The sequence below is a fragment of the Echinococcus granulosus genome, assembly GCF_000524195.1.
Source record: "Echinococcus granulosus chromosome Unknown EG_S00013, whole genome shotgun sequence".
In the NCBI taxonomy this organism is placed as follows: Eukaryota; Metazoa; Platyhelminthes; class Cestoda; order Cyclophyllidea; family Taeniidae; genus Echinococcus; species Echinococcus granulosus.
Window position 1 is genome coordinate 462245 of NW_020170393.1, and position 15746 is coordinate 477990.

The 15746-nt window shown below is 44.1% G+C and overlaps 2 protein-coding genes across 2 annotated transcripts; one reads left to right on the top strand and one right to left on the bottom strand. All coding sequences in view use genetic code 11, as the record gives it.

The window, feature by feature from the left end:
• Positions 1-3481: 3481 nt before the first annotated feature.
• EGR_02760 (hypothetical protein) lies at positions 3482-4185 on the bottom strand (the record flags this gene model as incomplete). The annotated part of the gene is made up of 4 exons (XM_024492009.1): positions 3482-3583; positions 3660-3711; positions 3845-4131; positions 4165-4185. 4 exons carry the CDS (start codon positions 4183-4185, stop codon positions 3482-3484), a joined length of 462 nt encoding a protein of 153 aa, XP_024353503.1.
• A 1642-nt stretch (positions 4186-5827) lies between these two features.
• Positions 5828-13162, top strand: EGR_02761 (AN1-type zinc finger and ubiquitin domain-containing protein; the record flags this gene model as incomplete). Its single annotated transcript, XM_024492010.1, has 7 exons — positions 5828-5930; positions 6002-6377; positions 6459-7324; positions 9212-9647; positions 10460-10848; positions 12030-12219; positions 13027-13162. The coding sequence occupies 7 exons, from the start codon at positions 5828-5830 to the stop codon at positions 13160-13162; spliced, it is 2496 nt and encodes an 831-aa protein (XP_024353504.1).
• Between the last annotated feature and the right edge of the window lie 2584 nt (positions 13163-15746).

The window sequence follows — 15746 nt, forward strand, 5'->3', positions numbered from 1 at the left end:
CAGAGGGGTTGAAAATGACGTCTACCACGGTGTCATGTTCTGCAGGAAGAGTATTAGCAACTGAACCAACCCTAGCCGTGAACCGTGTGAAGAAGTTCGTTACACGGTACCTCCTCCACCCTTCTATTTGCTGGATAGAATTTAGGCAGGTAGGTATGACTGGGCTGCACTGAAGTGGGAACAAGGTGAGAAGGAGGAACAAACATGAATTCTTACTCCCATAAAACTACTTAGAACACCGCCCCTTATTAAATTATTCTGCTTTTGGACAAGTTCTCTTTCGACTGGCGATGAACATGCGGGATGACCTACACATTCTCCTTTCCCTCAATACAGTGCGCAAACAGGACGAAACTCCAGATCCAGCGCAATTGTCAAGAAGGATCTGTGATATTGTGGTCAGATGTCGTCCCGGTTATATGCAAATTCCATGACTAGTGCGGTTGGTTCGTGGGCGTTTTCCCTTACGGCACTGACTGCCTTGTGATGACACGCGGGACGTTGACCGTGGCTGTCGCCGATAAAAAGAGGAGAGGAGCCAATTAGGGCTCCGCTATTGTACCTCCGTCAAGTGGTTCCGCCTCCAGGCTATGCCAGTAGCCCTATGCCCTTTCTGTAGGTCTCAAATACATATTATGCCCGAGTATTGTCACTAATCGTCTTCAGGGAAGTCTCGGAGGGTTACGTAGCGTCACCTGCGATGGCAAATGATTCAAAAGTATCTTTCATCAATACTAAAATGTGGTGACTATATATATGATGGATCTATCATGGATTCTAATCAAATTTCAACATTAGGCTGGCCAATGAGTCATGTGATATGATGAAGGGATGTGGTGTAAATGAATCGCGAAATTTCAAACCACCTTGCTTCCGTTGAAGTGTTAGCTACAAATCCTAGTAAATGCTCCCGACTTTCAATTCTTCCACATTAGGTTTGGGAGGATAGAAGAGGAAGCATTCAGTGTTTTCCTTTATTTTTGTAGGCGATTTCTGCATTTAAACATACTGGGGTAGATTTCAGGATTCTTCTTTCCTGTTCACCCCTTCATATCTGTATTTATTGCAATTTTCTGGAGTGAACACATTACACAAATGAAATTCGATGAAAATGCATTTGTCGCTTTGTGATGGGAGACACATCCATTCTCTGGTAAGACAATCGACCATTCACTTCTTGTTGACTACTTCAAGACTCCTGCTTAGTAGTGTTCCCCTAGATTTTACAAATTTTTCAAAAGCATCCGGAACGTAAAAGGGGTTTAACTACCCAAAGCTGGTCTATGCTCAAAGGCGCAGATAAAGTTGGAAATTGTAATAGTTGAACTTAAGTTTACTTCTAATGAGGAGACTATGAGAAGCAAAGTCATTCGTACCTGTGCTTCTTCATTATCCATCAACAGTTAATCAAGCTCAAAGTTAGCTTTTTCACATATCGGTAAATAAGTGAGTAAATAGATGTTTCTTTAAATGCCAGTGTCTGTCAATGAAATATCCACCCTTCAGTGAAACAACATTAGGTTAAACTTTTACTAATCTACTCGGGCTTTTGAGGCTCCATGGTTTGCATTTCTGCCTTTAGGCCTTTTAGCCATCCCTATGGCCCCATCGCTCCTCGGTAGTACTATACTAAGTCAAGATTTTTGGAATGGTATGTTTTAATGTGGCTTGGGAGAATACACGGAATGCTTCATTAGAGGCAGCAGCAATAGAAACCTATCAAAATGATGATCAGGCCTGACTTAAATGGAGAGTTATCTCCCGCCCCTAATGTGGAGGATTCGATATCTGCTTTAGATGGTCGTACCAATCCTACATAATAAGTACTGTTGGAACAAAATCAATTTTTGGTGTGTAGTAGATTTAAAAGAAAGGCTTGCTGTTACCTCCAACGGAAATATTTACATCATAATACTAGAGTATACTATTTGCCTTCCCTAATGTTGCACGCTGTTAAGCACCATGCAGTATTCAGCACCATTGCTCAAATGATTTTTCCTCGGATTTGGATAGTTTGACAAAGGACTTAACTCTCAACAATTCTGGTCAAAACTATGACATGTGCTAACATTAAGAGATAGCATTCTTCTTCAGTTGCAAATTTATCACTTAACATATTATAGCTCGTAATAATACAGTATCTTAGATCCTCTTTTGCAATATTTAACGAATCGCGCAAATATCCGGTTTAGCCAAGGCAAAGGGCACTATGCTCAAAAGAAGTAGGAGGTTGTGTGGTGATCTGATATTTTTCCAAGTGTATGGTTAACAACATGGGCTTCTCAGTCGCCAAGACCCACATTTCCGTCTTGGCGGGCCGGCCCTTTAGCTATATGAATAGCCTCTTAGCTTTTTTGCACGCAACATCGGTATGCATTAGCACAAAGGGACTCAGCGCTTTACAAATGAATTCGTCACTCTCTGTAAGAAAAGGACAACCGCATAAGAGAACTAGAAAATGTCTGCACATTTTGTTGAAATAATTCATTCTGCCTATTAGGAATAAAGTAAGCGTTCCTGTCGAATTAGCATAGTATAGTTTTTAAACACGTGCTTATGAACAACAGTGTGGGGTAATTCTAATGAAAATAAGAAGTTAAACTTATCTCACAAAATAAAACAGCAGGCCATTAATACTATTGAAGGAGCACATCTCAGAGTAGTTTTTCCTTAATTACTTATTATACATCTTGACTATTTGGGCCAAATAATGTATAAGAAGGACACGGCGCCTTTTTAACCGCTTTCGAACGGAAATTCCTACCATCAAATGGGTCAAATCCCATGTAGTCAAAGTACCAAATATGCACAGAAAATGTCCAAATTCTGCGTCTCACTTAAAGTGATAGTATTAGCGTTGGCCTTAGATGTGGCTTCTTGTAATGTAAGGAATTGGGGATAATTTGAGTGCTAGACACTGCTATCGAAGGCTTTAATTAGGCCCCCCAAAACGATACATTATATGAAGATTGGATCATGATTATATTGTTGGGGTCAAAATACACTCTACTGGGGGGATGAACATCTTGGGAAGCACAAGTAGGCAGCCGTGCGAGCACCAGGATGCTGCTGGCGAAATGTCAAGGTTCTCATGCAACCCCGACGCGTGCGATACGCTAGCGTTTTGTAAATAATATAACTTTGCACTCGCTCTAATCGGCCAAACAAGTCTGTGGAGCAGTAAACCCGGTGAAAGTGCCAGTCAATGCCAGAGCGCCATACAAACGATCTGTAAAATGATGCAGTCGGGTCATGGTTTTCCAACAAAGTGACATTTAAGGCAGCCTTGATGGTCGATGGCCAAACAACGCTTTGGCATCGCGCGAAAAAACTGGTGTTTTAGGGCAAGGTTTCATTTCACACAACCGCCCACTGCAGCACAATCGCCCCAAACACGGCTTCAACCACGCGAATGCCTGTGACTTCGTGGATCTTACTTGCACCTTGATTGACGCAACCCCAAACCGTGCCCACAGCTCTTCTATACGCCGACACCGATGCGCCCCATTACGGTTCCGGCGAAGGCTCGAGTCGCACGGGTACCTTCAAACGCCTCGGACAGCTTGCACTTCATCCAGCGACCCTATATACAGCCAGCTGCGCGGATACAGCACTCGTGGACGCCATCACTCCCTGTAGGAAGTCTAAACAAAACGCACCCCACCGCCGACAAAGCTGCAACACCATCCACCACCGACATTCATGGCAATGCTAAAGGTTTATTGATGCAGCCCAGAAAAGATAAGTGATAAAGTCATTTAGTTTATTTAGATAAGTACATAAGAAGGGACCGAAGTTGGGCGAAAAATTATCCTGCAGAAGGAGAGCTACACATATTCCCTACCCACTCTTGGCGGCTTTCATTTGGTAATAGGTGACAAAAAAGGGTATGTTAAAGGCAATGCCAATAAAGAGAATAAACTTTATAGCCAAACGGCGGGGATTTTCAATACTGAAGGGGAGATTAGCCCCGATATTCGCCTCCTCATCAATACTATGCTCTATGGCATCCATCTTGTCGTACAGCTTCTGTATAAAGGGTGGTCTTTTGATAATACTGCGCGAGAATACCGCGCTTGGTTTCGAAAGACGAAGCAATGATGAGCCAGTGCGACCAAAAGGACACAATGCCTAAAGAAATTTGGCGGACGGGCAAGGACCTACCCTCGTCAAAACCACCGCCATCGTGAACTGTGGTATGCGCTCATGTTGTTTAAGTCGGTAACCAAAAGATTAATTTAGAATTGCATTTTGGGCCATTTCCAAGCAATGCATATTTTATTAATAGCTTAAGACAAGTGTGTCTTAAGTTTTTAGAAACAGTTCAAGTGGTCTTGCTAAGTGTGTCTTAAAATAGTAAAGCACTGACCTTATTCTCAGATCTTGCATGAAGGACAAGTGAATTCATGTAACATATCAAGTTTAGCATATAATTTTTAAAATCTTAAGTTGCACTAGAATAGATAGGCATAGGAACGTACACAGTGCACTGAAATCGGTAGTGGCGCCATTGGCAGATAGGATAAAGACATGTTTCTGAATTGCTGCAAACCCCTTGTTAATTTACGAAATGCGTGAAAATTCTTAATTAAATACACCTTTAGGCCAATAAGCCGTTGATAGAAACCGACTTCGTTGCTGATCCAACACAAACCGTCACTGGTGTGAAAACTAGCACTTACTCCTTGCTAATATAAATAATTTGTAAGCCCCATTAATTGTCCAGACAAAAATCACTTACCTTTATTTTAGTTTTTTTCAAAGAATTTGGTTAGGGACGTCCTCCTCGATTGTATGTATTGTATGACAAATGCTTTGATTCCTTTCTTTTAACACTGTTCTCCTACTCCGTCATTGATAACAGTATTAAGGCGATGACGAGTTAGTTATAGTTAAGCATTAATTTTTAGCATGGTAATTTGCTGCCCCACCTATGGCACTACTTTGGTACATTTTATAATGAATTTACAGGTTGTCTGTATAATCTAAAATTATTATCCTAATGAATTACTGTCTGCCTTTTTTTCTGATCTAGTTGGATGTATGACTTGAGTAAGTACTGCTGGATTTCCCTGGATTTAAGTACGTAAGAAAATTGTGACGCTTGCATGCGTTTTATGCTTTCAAAGTTGTAACTAAAAGTAGCTATTATAAGATGCATTGCGGCATAGCTATGTATATCACTAAGGTTGGTTCATTGCCAACTAGACCAATCATATGTGAGGGTCCGACTTTGGTTCTAACTAGCCTTTGATAAGGCATTTCATTTATTTTCCCCTGGACTTTGTTGATGTAATCAGGAACCCAGAATAAGCTTTATCAGCAACTTATTTTGCGTCTCAAATAAACGGATTTGGCGGCTGTACTGACTCGTTTGCTGGTGATCCAGCACTTAAGTTCTATCTTTTTCGTTTGCATTGATTGTTGTCTAAATGCGGTTTTTTCTGGACATTTCCTTTGGCAATTACTTGGTTTTTTCTTTGCTTGGCTTCCACCATGGTCCTCATTGACTATGTTCTTGCACATCACTCTACTGAGTTTGTTCGTAGTGATAATATACTTCGGAATTTCTCAGTATTTGTAGCTATGTAGACACTCTATTTATGCACGCCCATAAATTTTGTGATCATTGAAACAATTTCGTGACCAAATACGCGTATATAGCTCATTATGGGAAGTAGTTAGGACGCCTTCTGTCTGGGGTTATTGTATGAGTTTTACTGAACTCAACCAAATAATCGCGGATTTCTCTCTTTATCCACCATATTTTTTCTGTCCTTCCGTGCTTTTTTTCAGAGCATGACATTTACGCCCCAGTAAGGCCAAGATGGAACTTTTTATCGTAACATTGACGGGGACTGCGTTTGAACTTCGCGTTTCTCCCAACGACACTGTTATGTCAATCAAATCGAAGATTCAACGTTTCGAGGGTATACATACTAGGTTATTTTAATTTCAACCTACTACTTCGATTGGTATTATTCATTCCCACTCCCTTTAGGCATCCCTGTGGGCCAGCAGCATTTGATCTGGCAAAATGGTGAGCTTTCCGATCACCAGTCTTTGCGGGATTGTAGTATCCCTGGTGGAGCCACGTTGCGCCTTGTTTTGGGCATGAAGGGTGGTCCAATTAGCACCTATAGGCCCCCGCCTGTTACTGCGGCGACTGCTACAATCAGGTTTACCCCTACCATTCACTTCGCTTCGTCTGTCCAAAGTAACGCTGACCGAGGAGACGATAATGATGACTCTTCATCTCCTATTCCCCAATCATCCCTCCTACATGAAAACGATGGAAACTCGGAAAGCCAGAAGCAAATAACGTTCTACTTTGTAAACACTAATGATAGGTTCGAATTCATGCGGGTCGTTGGTCGGTGAGTACTTTTACCTCAGAACGTCCACCATTTTACCCTAACGGCTCAATTACTGATTTACTGCGTTTCATCCTCTGATAGTCGTCATCGTGAAGACACTTCCTCAAATGGTCACTCCACAACTTCCCTCCCCAGTTCAGAGGAGTCTGCAGAGCCACCGCCTCCAGCTAGTCCAAAACCGCTCGTCTCGAGCAATCTCCTCTCTACTTCCGCAGCTGCTCAATCGTTACCCTACCTACAAACCGATGAGTCTGCGCTCAGCTGTGAACAATTGGCCCAACTTGCTTCAACTACCTCCGAACCCTCTGTTCTGAAGTCAAGCGACTCACAAAAGTCCTTGGATCGCCAGGCCTCTTCGTCCCCAACCACCACTACCGCCATTATCGCTGGCTACCTCTGCACTGCTCATGGTCGTGATTCCGATGCTTACGTCTCCGATACTGACGATTGTCTTTCTTCGAATTGCGGCGTCGGCGGAGGTGGCGGCGCTACTTACTTCCTCCGTCCACCCTCCCCCGAATGGGATAATCGGGATCTCAGTTCCTCCCCCCCTCCACCTTTACCACATCCCATTTTTGATTTTCCCTTCTTGGGTGGGGACGAGGGTGAGGATGATGACAGTCTGGCGGATCTGGAGGATTGCTTGATCTACTATCGATCGGGTGACGTGCTATTTGGTCCTCCCGCGACGCGCAAGAGTTCCTCCACCTCCTCCCTCCATGGTGGTTGGAGAGGTGCGTGTGGTGATGCCGAATCGCCGATCGTAACGCAGGCCAAATTGGAGGAGTGCGAGTCACTGGTGGAGAAGGTGAAGTTGATAAAGGCCCAGCTGTTGCAGAAGAAAGAAGAAAGAATGCAGCGCAGAATGAGACAGCATAAAAGTGAAGATAAACGAGAGGATAAAGAGCCCAATAAACCCACCGAAGAAAAGTTGAAATCATCCTGTGGTGAGTTCTGCTGTGTTTTGTGTGGAGGAATCACTTCAAGATGAGACCTTCTTTGTACCAGATTGTCTAACTCTAAGATGAGCACTTCGTTAGCTGCTTGTGGGCGTCTGCGCACACATCGTTAGTCACCAGTATATTTACAAGGTTCTGCGTATTTTCCTTCTCCTCCAGTACATGGTGTTTTGTGGTGCATTCACACTACTTAGTGGTACGAACGGGTTCGTACTGTTGTTGACCTGTGTTACTGTTTAAAAAAAATGCATTGTAAATCCTTCTGAGATGTGTTAATGATACGTTTGATAACGGCGACTAGTAGGTAGTAGGTAGATAAAATATCTTTTGATCGAAAGCATGTCCAAATGATGTCCTTCGAAAGCGAGCATATTTTGGTAGCACTCTTTTCCCCTGGGATGTGGTTATTTGAGCTCGATGTTTGTAAAGTGAGAGCTTGAATGTTTTGTCATAGAAGGCCCAGTGCTAAACGCGTTCACGAGCATCCTTTCCTGCATCTGGGCCACATGTGTTAAGATACATTGTGAATGAGTTGGATCTGAGCGTCAACAATGCGGAAAGTAGCGAAACCTCAAACTTCGCTAGGTAACTGGTCCGTTTTTTTCCACACAGTCAAAAATTGCCTGTCGGTGTTGCCGCATCGACTGTGTCCCATTACGATTGCTCGGCAATCATGTATTCCGTACATGAAGTAATCGTTTTTGCTGCTTCCCATGGCGAAATCTGTGGTGGATACTGCATCAGACTTCGCAAATGTTCCGCAGATCGCCTCGGTGAATGCATCCACTGGCGCGCATCGGAGTCGAGCACTTTGATACGTGCGCTTCAATGCACGTTTACTTACGCTAATTCCCAGCTTGCATACCTGAGACACATAGAACGAAACAATAATCGTCATCCTACGTAAATGCTGTTTCAATTGATACAAGTGGTTTTTTTTCATTTTCAACATACAATTACGTTTCTTCACATCGGTCAAACTTAAATGAGGCGTATTGGGTCAGCTTTTCTGCATATTAAGCTGTGACTCCGCATTGCCCTTTAAGTTGATAGGGGCTGCGTTGGCTCCACGTGTAGTGGTAAATTCGCACATCGTAGACGAGTGCCGTTATTGCACCGCGATTTCCATTAAATTTACTAGATTTAAGGCAATTTTATGGCTGGTTTAGGCTTTTTACAACTTCTGCATTTGCTACTACCCTCTGTTGATCAAAGGTTCAATTTTGACATTATCTAGCTCGCGATATTCTGTTGGGCTGAGTTTGGTAAATCCGATCTACTTTAGACCTTTTTTTCGCTCTTATTCATTGCCTCCATTACGCATCACTAAATGGGAGCGTGAAGCGTTTTTTCACTGTGCTCACTTCTGAAAATATGATACAATTACGGGGTTTTAAATTAATTTTTTCGGGAATAGACATAAAAACATTGACAACGGCAAGTCACGTTGTTTTGTCATTGAGAGGTTAACCAAGTGTTAATGAATTCAGCAAGGAAATAAGACAGACGGTTGTATAAATTAGTAATCACAAAGAAAAGATATCTCCATGGCATTTGTCATACATCTGATTGCATTAGAACGCCTATCTCACATCACTGGTGTGCTTGAGCTTGATAACCATTGCATAAACATGGGGTTATAACTCTTCTGCGGAACTTGTCATAGTGCTGCTCTGTTTTTCTCAGGTTTGTACACAAAACTGTCTTTATCGCCAATTTTGAATACACAATCGTCTTGCTGCGACGCTTTTCTTGACATTTCTCGGGTAAAAGAATAACGGCTGTCTTTGTTGAGTCACAAGAGTGAGCTCAGTGCTCGCTTAAACGCGCGCATCCATGCTACTCTTGAATCGCTTTTTCTTCCACCGCGCGTAGGCGCAGAAGGTACCCTTCCCCCGCTTGGTAAAGCTAGCAGTTACGGCAAACCGCATATGCCGAAGATCCGTTCCAGCGGCGGCCAGAGCCTCAAGAAAATGCTTCTCCGCCGTCCCTACACTACCACCTCGGCCGTGGATCTTCCGACAGCCGCTGTAGCATCAAATTCCGCCTCCTCTTCTACTGACAATCTCTCATCCACCATTGCTGCCACCGCTGGCTCTGGCTCCAGCATCACCAGAAGCTCACTTTTGCTGCCCTCAAGGCGCTTCGTCTCGCGCTTTCTCGAGTCCGATCGAAGGCCGAGAGGCATTGCACCCAATAAAACTACCTCTGAGACTAATTTGGAGGCTGCTGCCGTTATTCCCGGCTTCAGTGACGCCAGTAATGTTGGTGATATCTACGGCAGTAGTACCAGTAACAGCTACTTCAGCCGGTTAGTGTCTGTGTTAGTCCAAAAAGGCAGTTGCTCTACGAGTTCTCACTGATACAGAAATTGGTCTTCTGTCCTTCTCCCCTATCCATCTGATTTTTGAAGTTTGGTGGTTAGCTGAGATGGCATGGTTTTGCATCGATCTCGAATAAGGATTTGTTGATTTCGCCTTCTCAGCATCCTCGATTTTACTGTTGGCTGGAAGAGTAGTCAAGACGTCATTCTGTTTGTGAATGAACGGTTTCGTCAGTGTGTCACTCGATGCAAACTACTGGTACTCATGAGCTAAATGCTTCTATCACATAGTCAACCTGGCGGTGTATTGTTTACTGTGCACCTCTGTTGATAGTTAATTGCCTTCTTCATGTCACCACAAACTCACACCATGCCCTCTAGACCATCATTTAAACCCATCTATCACCTTACCAGTTGATATAATCACCTTATTTGTCTCCCCATCAACCATATCGTTTTATTCAAGGTTATGAATCACGCTTTCGTACTTAATATCAATAATATCTCAATAAACTCTACAGTGTTGCGCATATTTGTAATATGGCGTGTGGCCTTTCTGTAATATTTAGTGGTAATTCAGTTTTTCATGTGGACTTCGGATCAGATGTGCGCTGCGCGCGTCTATTGTCCCGGCTCTTACGCCCCATAGTTGTCAGTTATTCTGAGACGCCCGGTGTGCATACAGAGCACTGTTGCCCGTTGCTCCTTCTACAAGTGAACCATTACCGCTAATTTTTTTCACCTGCTATTATCCACTGCACGTGTCTTTTCAATTGACTCATCCTTGTGTGTAACTTTAGCTTCGGGCGCAGTCTCCGACTGCGCCGCTTTGGGACCGCCCAGTCGCCTGATATTTCAAAAATTGGTTGCTCTGATCGATTGATGGATACCCTCAACACCGGGAAGGAGGAGAAGGAGACGATAAGGACGGAGGCAGGAGGGGTATCCTCCCTCCCCTTGATCTTTCCACCTCTCCTCCCGTCCGCCGCCACCAACCCTGCGGAGTGCGACCGCCTACTTCGACCCACCACCGCTGCCACCGTCGCTGCCTCGTTGCTGCGTGGCCGCTCACCGACGGTGAAGAAAGCATTAGGCAGCTACTCTAACGATTCCTCAACTCCCGAAGAAATCACCCTTCCTCCTATTTTGAACACGGTGCGAGGGAATCTTACCCGGGGTGGAGGTGAAAGTATGTAAAACCCTTCTTTATCATTTTAAAAATAAATTTTTTGGCCATGTTGGTAGTTTTGCTAGGCATCTCGGACCATTTCACTGAAATTGAGGCAAAACCAGTTAAATTTACTTATTTTGGGAAGTAAAAGATTGCTTTTTTGTCAATGAGAAAGGCCTCTTTTTAGGAGAATCAGCATCTTGAGAAGAGCTCCTTTCATACCTAAAAATCTTTGGCCGTGCTTCTTTATAGCAGTGCCTATTCCATTTCGTATCGATATGTCTCTTCCAAAAAGCAGTACTTTTTCCCTGATTTACTTTTGAGTGAGCGTGAAATATTAGTTAAACTTTCGCCGACGAAAATCATCTTACTGTTTTAAGGATACACGAATTCATTGAACATTAAATGTTCATTTCGCGTTGGAAAAAGTTGTTTTAGGCTCTGGTTGACTAGTCAAACTTGCATCAAGGCTAATGGAAAGTAGGCGTGTCTAGAAGCTTACTCAGCTTCAGAACTTACAATGAAGGATGCGTAGAATGCAGATTTCCATTTTTCCTCTTATTTTCAATGATTCAACTGATGTCACACAAGTTGGCGAGGTCTATATCCTCCTCTCAATCGTGCGTACATTTCCTCCCCATCTTAAGTGGCCATGGTGGGAAGCTAAATGCGGTTGCTTTTCCCTTCATTTGGATTCAATTTGAGTTGCTCCTTGGCCCAAGTGGATTTTTTTCCTGAAAATCTTTGCTTTGCTTGCGACAGTGCCTGCCATTCGCCTGCACATCTGCGTGAAGTGGCGAAACACTCTTCAACCAGACAAAAGCATCTGTATGCTTGCGTGTAAGTGAAAGAGGATATGAAGGAAGGGGTAAATGCGTGTCTATACCATGCAGTTATCAGCAATGAGTCACCTTAAATGCAAGACGAGGTGAAGGAAGCATCAGCCATAGCGATTTGCCGCCTGCCGACGCATAAAAACCAGACTTTGGTCTCCTACATTACTTTATCCCTAATTTGGACGGCCTTCTGCTTTACATTTCGCACAGCGTGCTGTGTCCATTGCATCGAAGGCTCGTATTCTATTCTGTTTCAGCTTACGAAATACCTTCCCTTACGAAGAATTCTCAACTATCCTTGCCTTTGCATTAAAGTATGCTGGTTGCTTCACCATCACCATTACTCGCATTCTACCACCACAGGTTCTGGCCACGCCACCACGCGGATCGCAGTAGACGAGCACCGATCTCAGCCTCCATTGATGAACCCGTCGTCTTCCTCGAAGACGCGAAAGGACACATCGGAGCCTCCTCGGAGATCACCAAAAGTGAATACGAATCGATGCGCTAGCTGCAATCGCAAGACTGGCCTCGTTGACTCCTACACCTGCAGGTCTGTACTCTCGACTTCTTCTTTTAGCTTTGATCATTTTTTGGCATCCTTAAGTTTCTTACATCCGAGTTTTGCTCTCATTTACAGTCTCTCTTTGGGCATAATGCACTACCTCATCGGCCCCAATGCAACCTTGTAGTGTTACTCCATTAGTACTGACCTATTCCATGCAATAGACTTGAATTCCTACTCAGATACTGAAACGGAACGTTTAGAAGATCGCACATCAGACTCTTTTACTTGTCTATAAAAATATTCAGTGATAAAGCGATCCATAAACTCTTGGAAAGTGGAGTCGATTGAGTATTTCATAGGGCTGTCACAACCTTTTCCTCCACAGCTTCGCGTAAATAGGAAAAGCTTAGTGTGTTCATCTCCGCATGAAACTCGTACAAAATTGTGCATCTTAGGTTCCGCAAAGTGAAATCGCTGCAGAAAACGACACAAGGCATCCTGATAAGGCTATACTAGTGTAGTTTCGATGCAAATTTATGCTTTCCTCGGACTAGCAGGCGTGGAGGTTGGCACACCTCATTCTGCTGTTGGCGTCTCGTCAAATGCTGTTTTCTTTATTGTACTGCAACTTGTGCGATTGCGTGGTTCAGATTTGTAGTGCAATCGCACTAGCTTAAGCACAATCCCAACCCATTTCTACTGGCGATGCAGGCATCGCTCAATAATGGAGGCAATAGCAATTTAAGTAATTGCAGTCAAAAGAGAAAAGGGTGAAGAAAACAAAGCCACCCAATAACGGGCGTGAAATAATACTAGTAGCTTATAGTTTTATTTTTCTTGGGCGCTCTGTAGGTGTGAGCGCAACTTCTGTTCGAAGCACCGCTACGCGGAGTTGCACGCCTGTCCCTTCGACTACAAGGCGGACGCGAGACGGTACATTCGCGAGACCAATCCCGTCGTGACCGCAGCCAAACTGCCCAAAATATGAGTCGCTGCGTTGCCTGTGGCTGCACGTTTATTTTTGTTCAGTGTTTTATTTTCCTTCCTAGAGCATCCTTCTAGTTATAATTCACCTCTTCCCCCCACCCATTCACTCGTCTTCTCTTCTTACTGCTAGCGCTACGGCCCACCTTTATTTTTGTCCGCCTTCTTCTTACCTCCCTTGCCACAGACAAAACGCACCTTCCGTAGTTTCCTACCCCGTGCAGATGTTTGTCGTGTGAGTCCGACTTCCGTCTGCTTCCAACTTCCGCATCCGCACAACCGCTCGGCTACGTTTTCTTCGTTTTGATATTCCATCACACGCTGGCCGACTGATGATGCCCAAGCGAAATGATCGTTGTTAGTAGAAAGGTAGTGGATTTATGTTTAATCCTCCCACTCACTCCCTCCCACAATCGTCAGTTCGAGTTCACACCAATGCTGCTGCTGTGGCTACCACTTCTGCATGTGGTGGTGGTGTTCTCTGGAGGGAAGTGCGGGTTGCATTAGCCATATGCAGAGGCAAGCGAGCCCGGCCACGCCCAACTCGCTTGTGAGTACGTATATCACCGCTTTGAATTTGTGGCTTCCGGAGCCTAGTATTTATGAAATAGAAGTAAGCTGCCTACTTCCCGATTCACGTCTCCTTCACCTTCTATCCGCTGCGTGTGTCCATTCATTTTCAGCAGTATACGCCTTACGGGATGTGTACCTGTTATTCTTATCAGTTTGTTTGAAGAAATTGTAAGTACATTACTAGTCAGGATTCTAATAGGAACAAAATCTTTAGTTTGAAAAAGTGGCACGGACATTTGATCTCACAGTGAACCGTTCGTTAGTCGACTTTTCCGCCTTGAGCTTGTGAAAAGCGCTGATATCCAATTCTCAAATGGACTGCTTCACTCTTTGGCGTCTGGGTCTCTTTCCGTGGGCATAATTGAAGCAATCCTTTATCAAATGTTGTATTTAACTTTGAGATAGCCTTCTACTTGAAGGCAAATGACCTTGTCTTTAACGAGTGTGCGTACATTGTGTCAGTGTGATGTGCCGAATTTCGACCTCTTCGTCAAACGCACAAGGTAAGCCTACCATTTGAATGTGCTACGTGTTTTGGCCTCGGGCCGGCACAGCGACTAGTGATGTCCCACGCGTGTTCGTGACTTGACCTCGTAGGATGATGGGTCAGTTTCGGTTGCCTCTTGTTTACGCCTCCGAGGTGTCACAATCCAACTAAATTTCATGGGTCAGTCAAATTTGAGCCCAGTGTAATTACGCGTTTTCGGAATGCAAGCCTTCGCACAACTCAGGACACCTCATGGTTTAATGCTACTTCTTTTCCATTAAAGTACTTTTTCTAGTGTCTCATCACAAGTGCTTTGTCTGGGTGATTGAGATCACCGAGCCCCAAGGGTTAGAGGGCGTGGTTAATTATTAGTCTAATCGGTTTTACACTTTTTCTACCTGACTGATAGACTACCGAGGCAAAATCATCTTTGTAATGTCCCTTTGACCACTTGATCGTCTATTCAAACAAACTGCGGAAACAATGGCAGGTCTGGTCTGTTTAAGGAGTCCAATAAAGTATGCAGTTAAAGTGATCAGCAGTCCGTTTAGCCGTCGTCTGTCATGTAGGTTACAGGGGGTACTTGTCTACGAAAGTGGGGTCTACTCTGGTAGATCTAGAGCGTTTTTGTGACACGTTTTTCTGAAGGCCGGACCTTTTGCTTGTGAGTCAGTCAGATAAGTACGCAATGGAATGGGCTCTTGATCAGAAGCAAATGGGCTTGCGTGGGTCAATCGAAGGCTGGCATTTACGTCTCTTAGAATTGACTTGACACTCCATTTTATGCAAGAGGAGGGAAGTAGCATTGTAAGTGGTTAGAAAAGGCAAAACAAAAGCCTGGGTCACATTTTCAGCGCTGTGGGAGTACTTCTTTGTGGAACTTCCAAACAATTCAGGCATTGGCTGGTTGTATTGGTATGGAAGGCGTCCAAGTAGCTGTCTTGTTCATCCGCATTGTCCTTGTGACTGGTGGCTATGAAGAAAGATTTCTGGTGCAGTCTATTTATTGTCGCCCCGAGGTTCAGGTGCGTTTTGTTCGTAGTCGCAAGTCGTATTTTAACCTTTGGGGAATATCAATTTAAAGTTGACTCCTCCCTTCTTTTCGTTCTTAATCCCTGAGGCATCCTAGGCCAATTCCCCATTTACACTCTAGCCGATTTCGCCTTATGGACCTACTCAAAGTGGTGGCATCCAACATGTACTAACAATGACTGTAAGGTCAAGGTCATCCAAGTGATGTAAACATGGGAAAATGAAAACAATCTAACAGAACTCCAGCACACCCATAAGGTGTACTCTCTTTGTTGGCAATGAAGGTCTCCGCATTGAAACCTGATTGAGATTTTAACGGTCCCCACGCTCCTGCACGTACACAACATTCTGTCAACTGAGCAGTCATCTGCCGTTTACCCCCGAGGTCGTGCATGTTTTAAGCCTATCAAATTAATCTAAGGTACTGGGCGTCCCTTTTGGGGTAGGCCCACTCTTGCCACATCAAAGTGGCTACATTTCAGTCGGCCATTCCCAT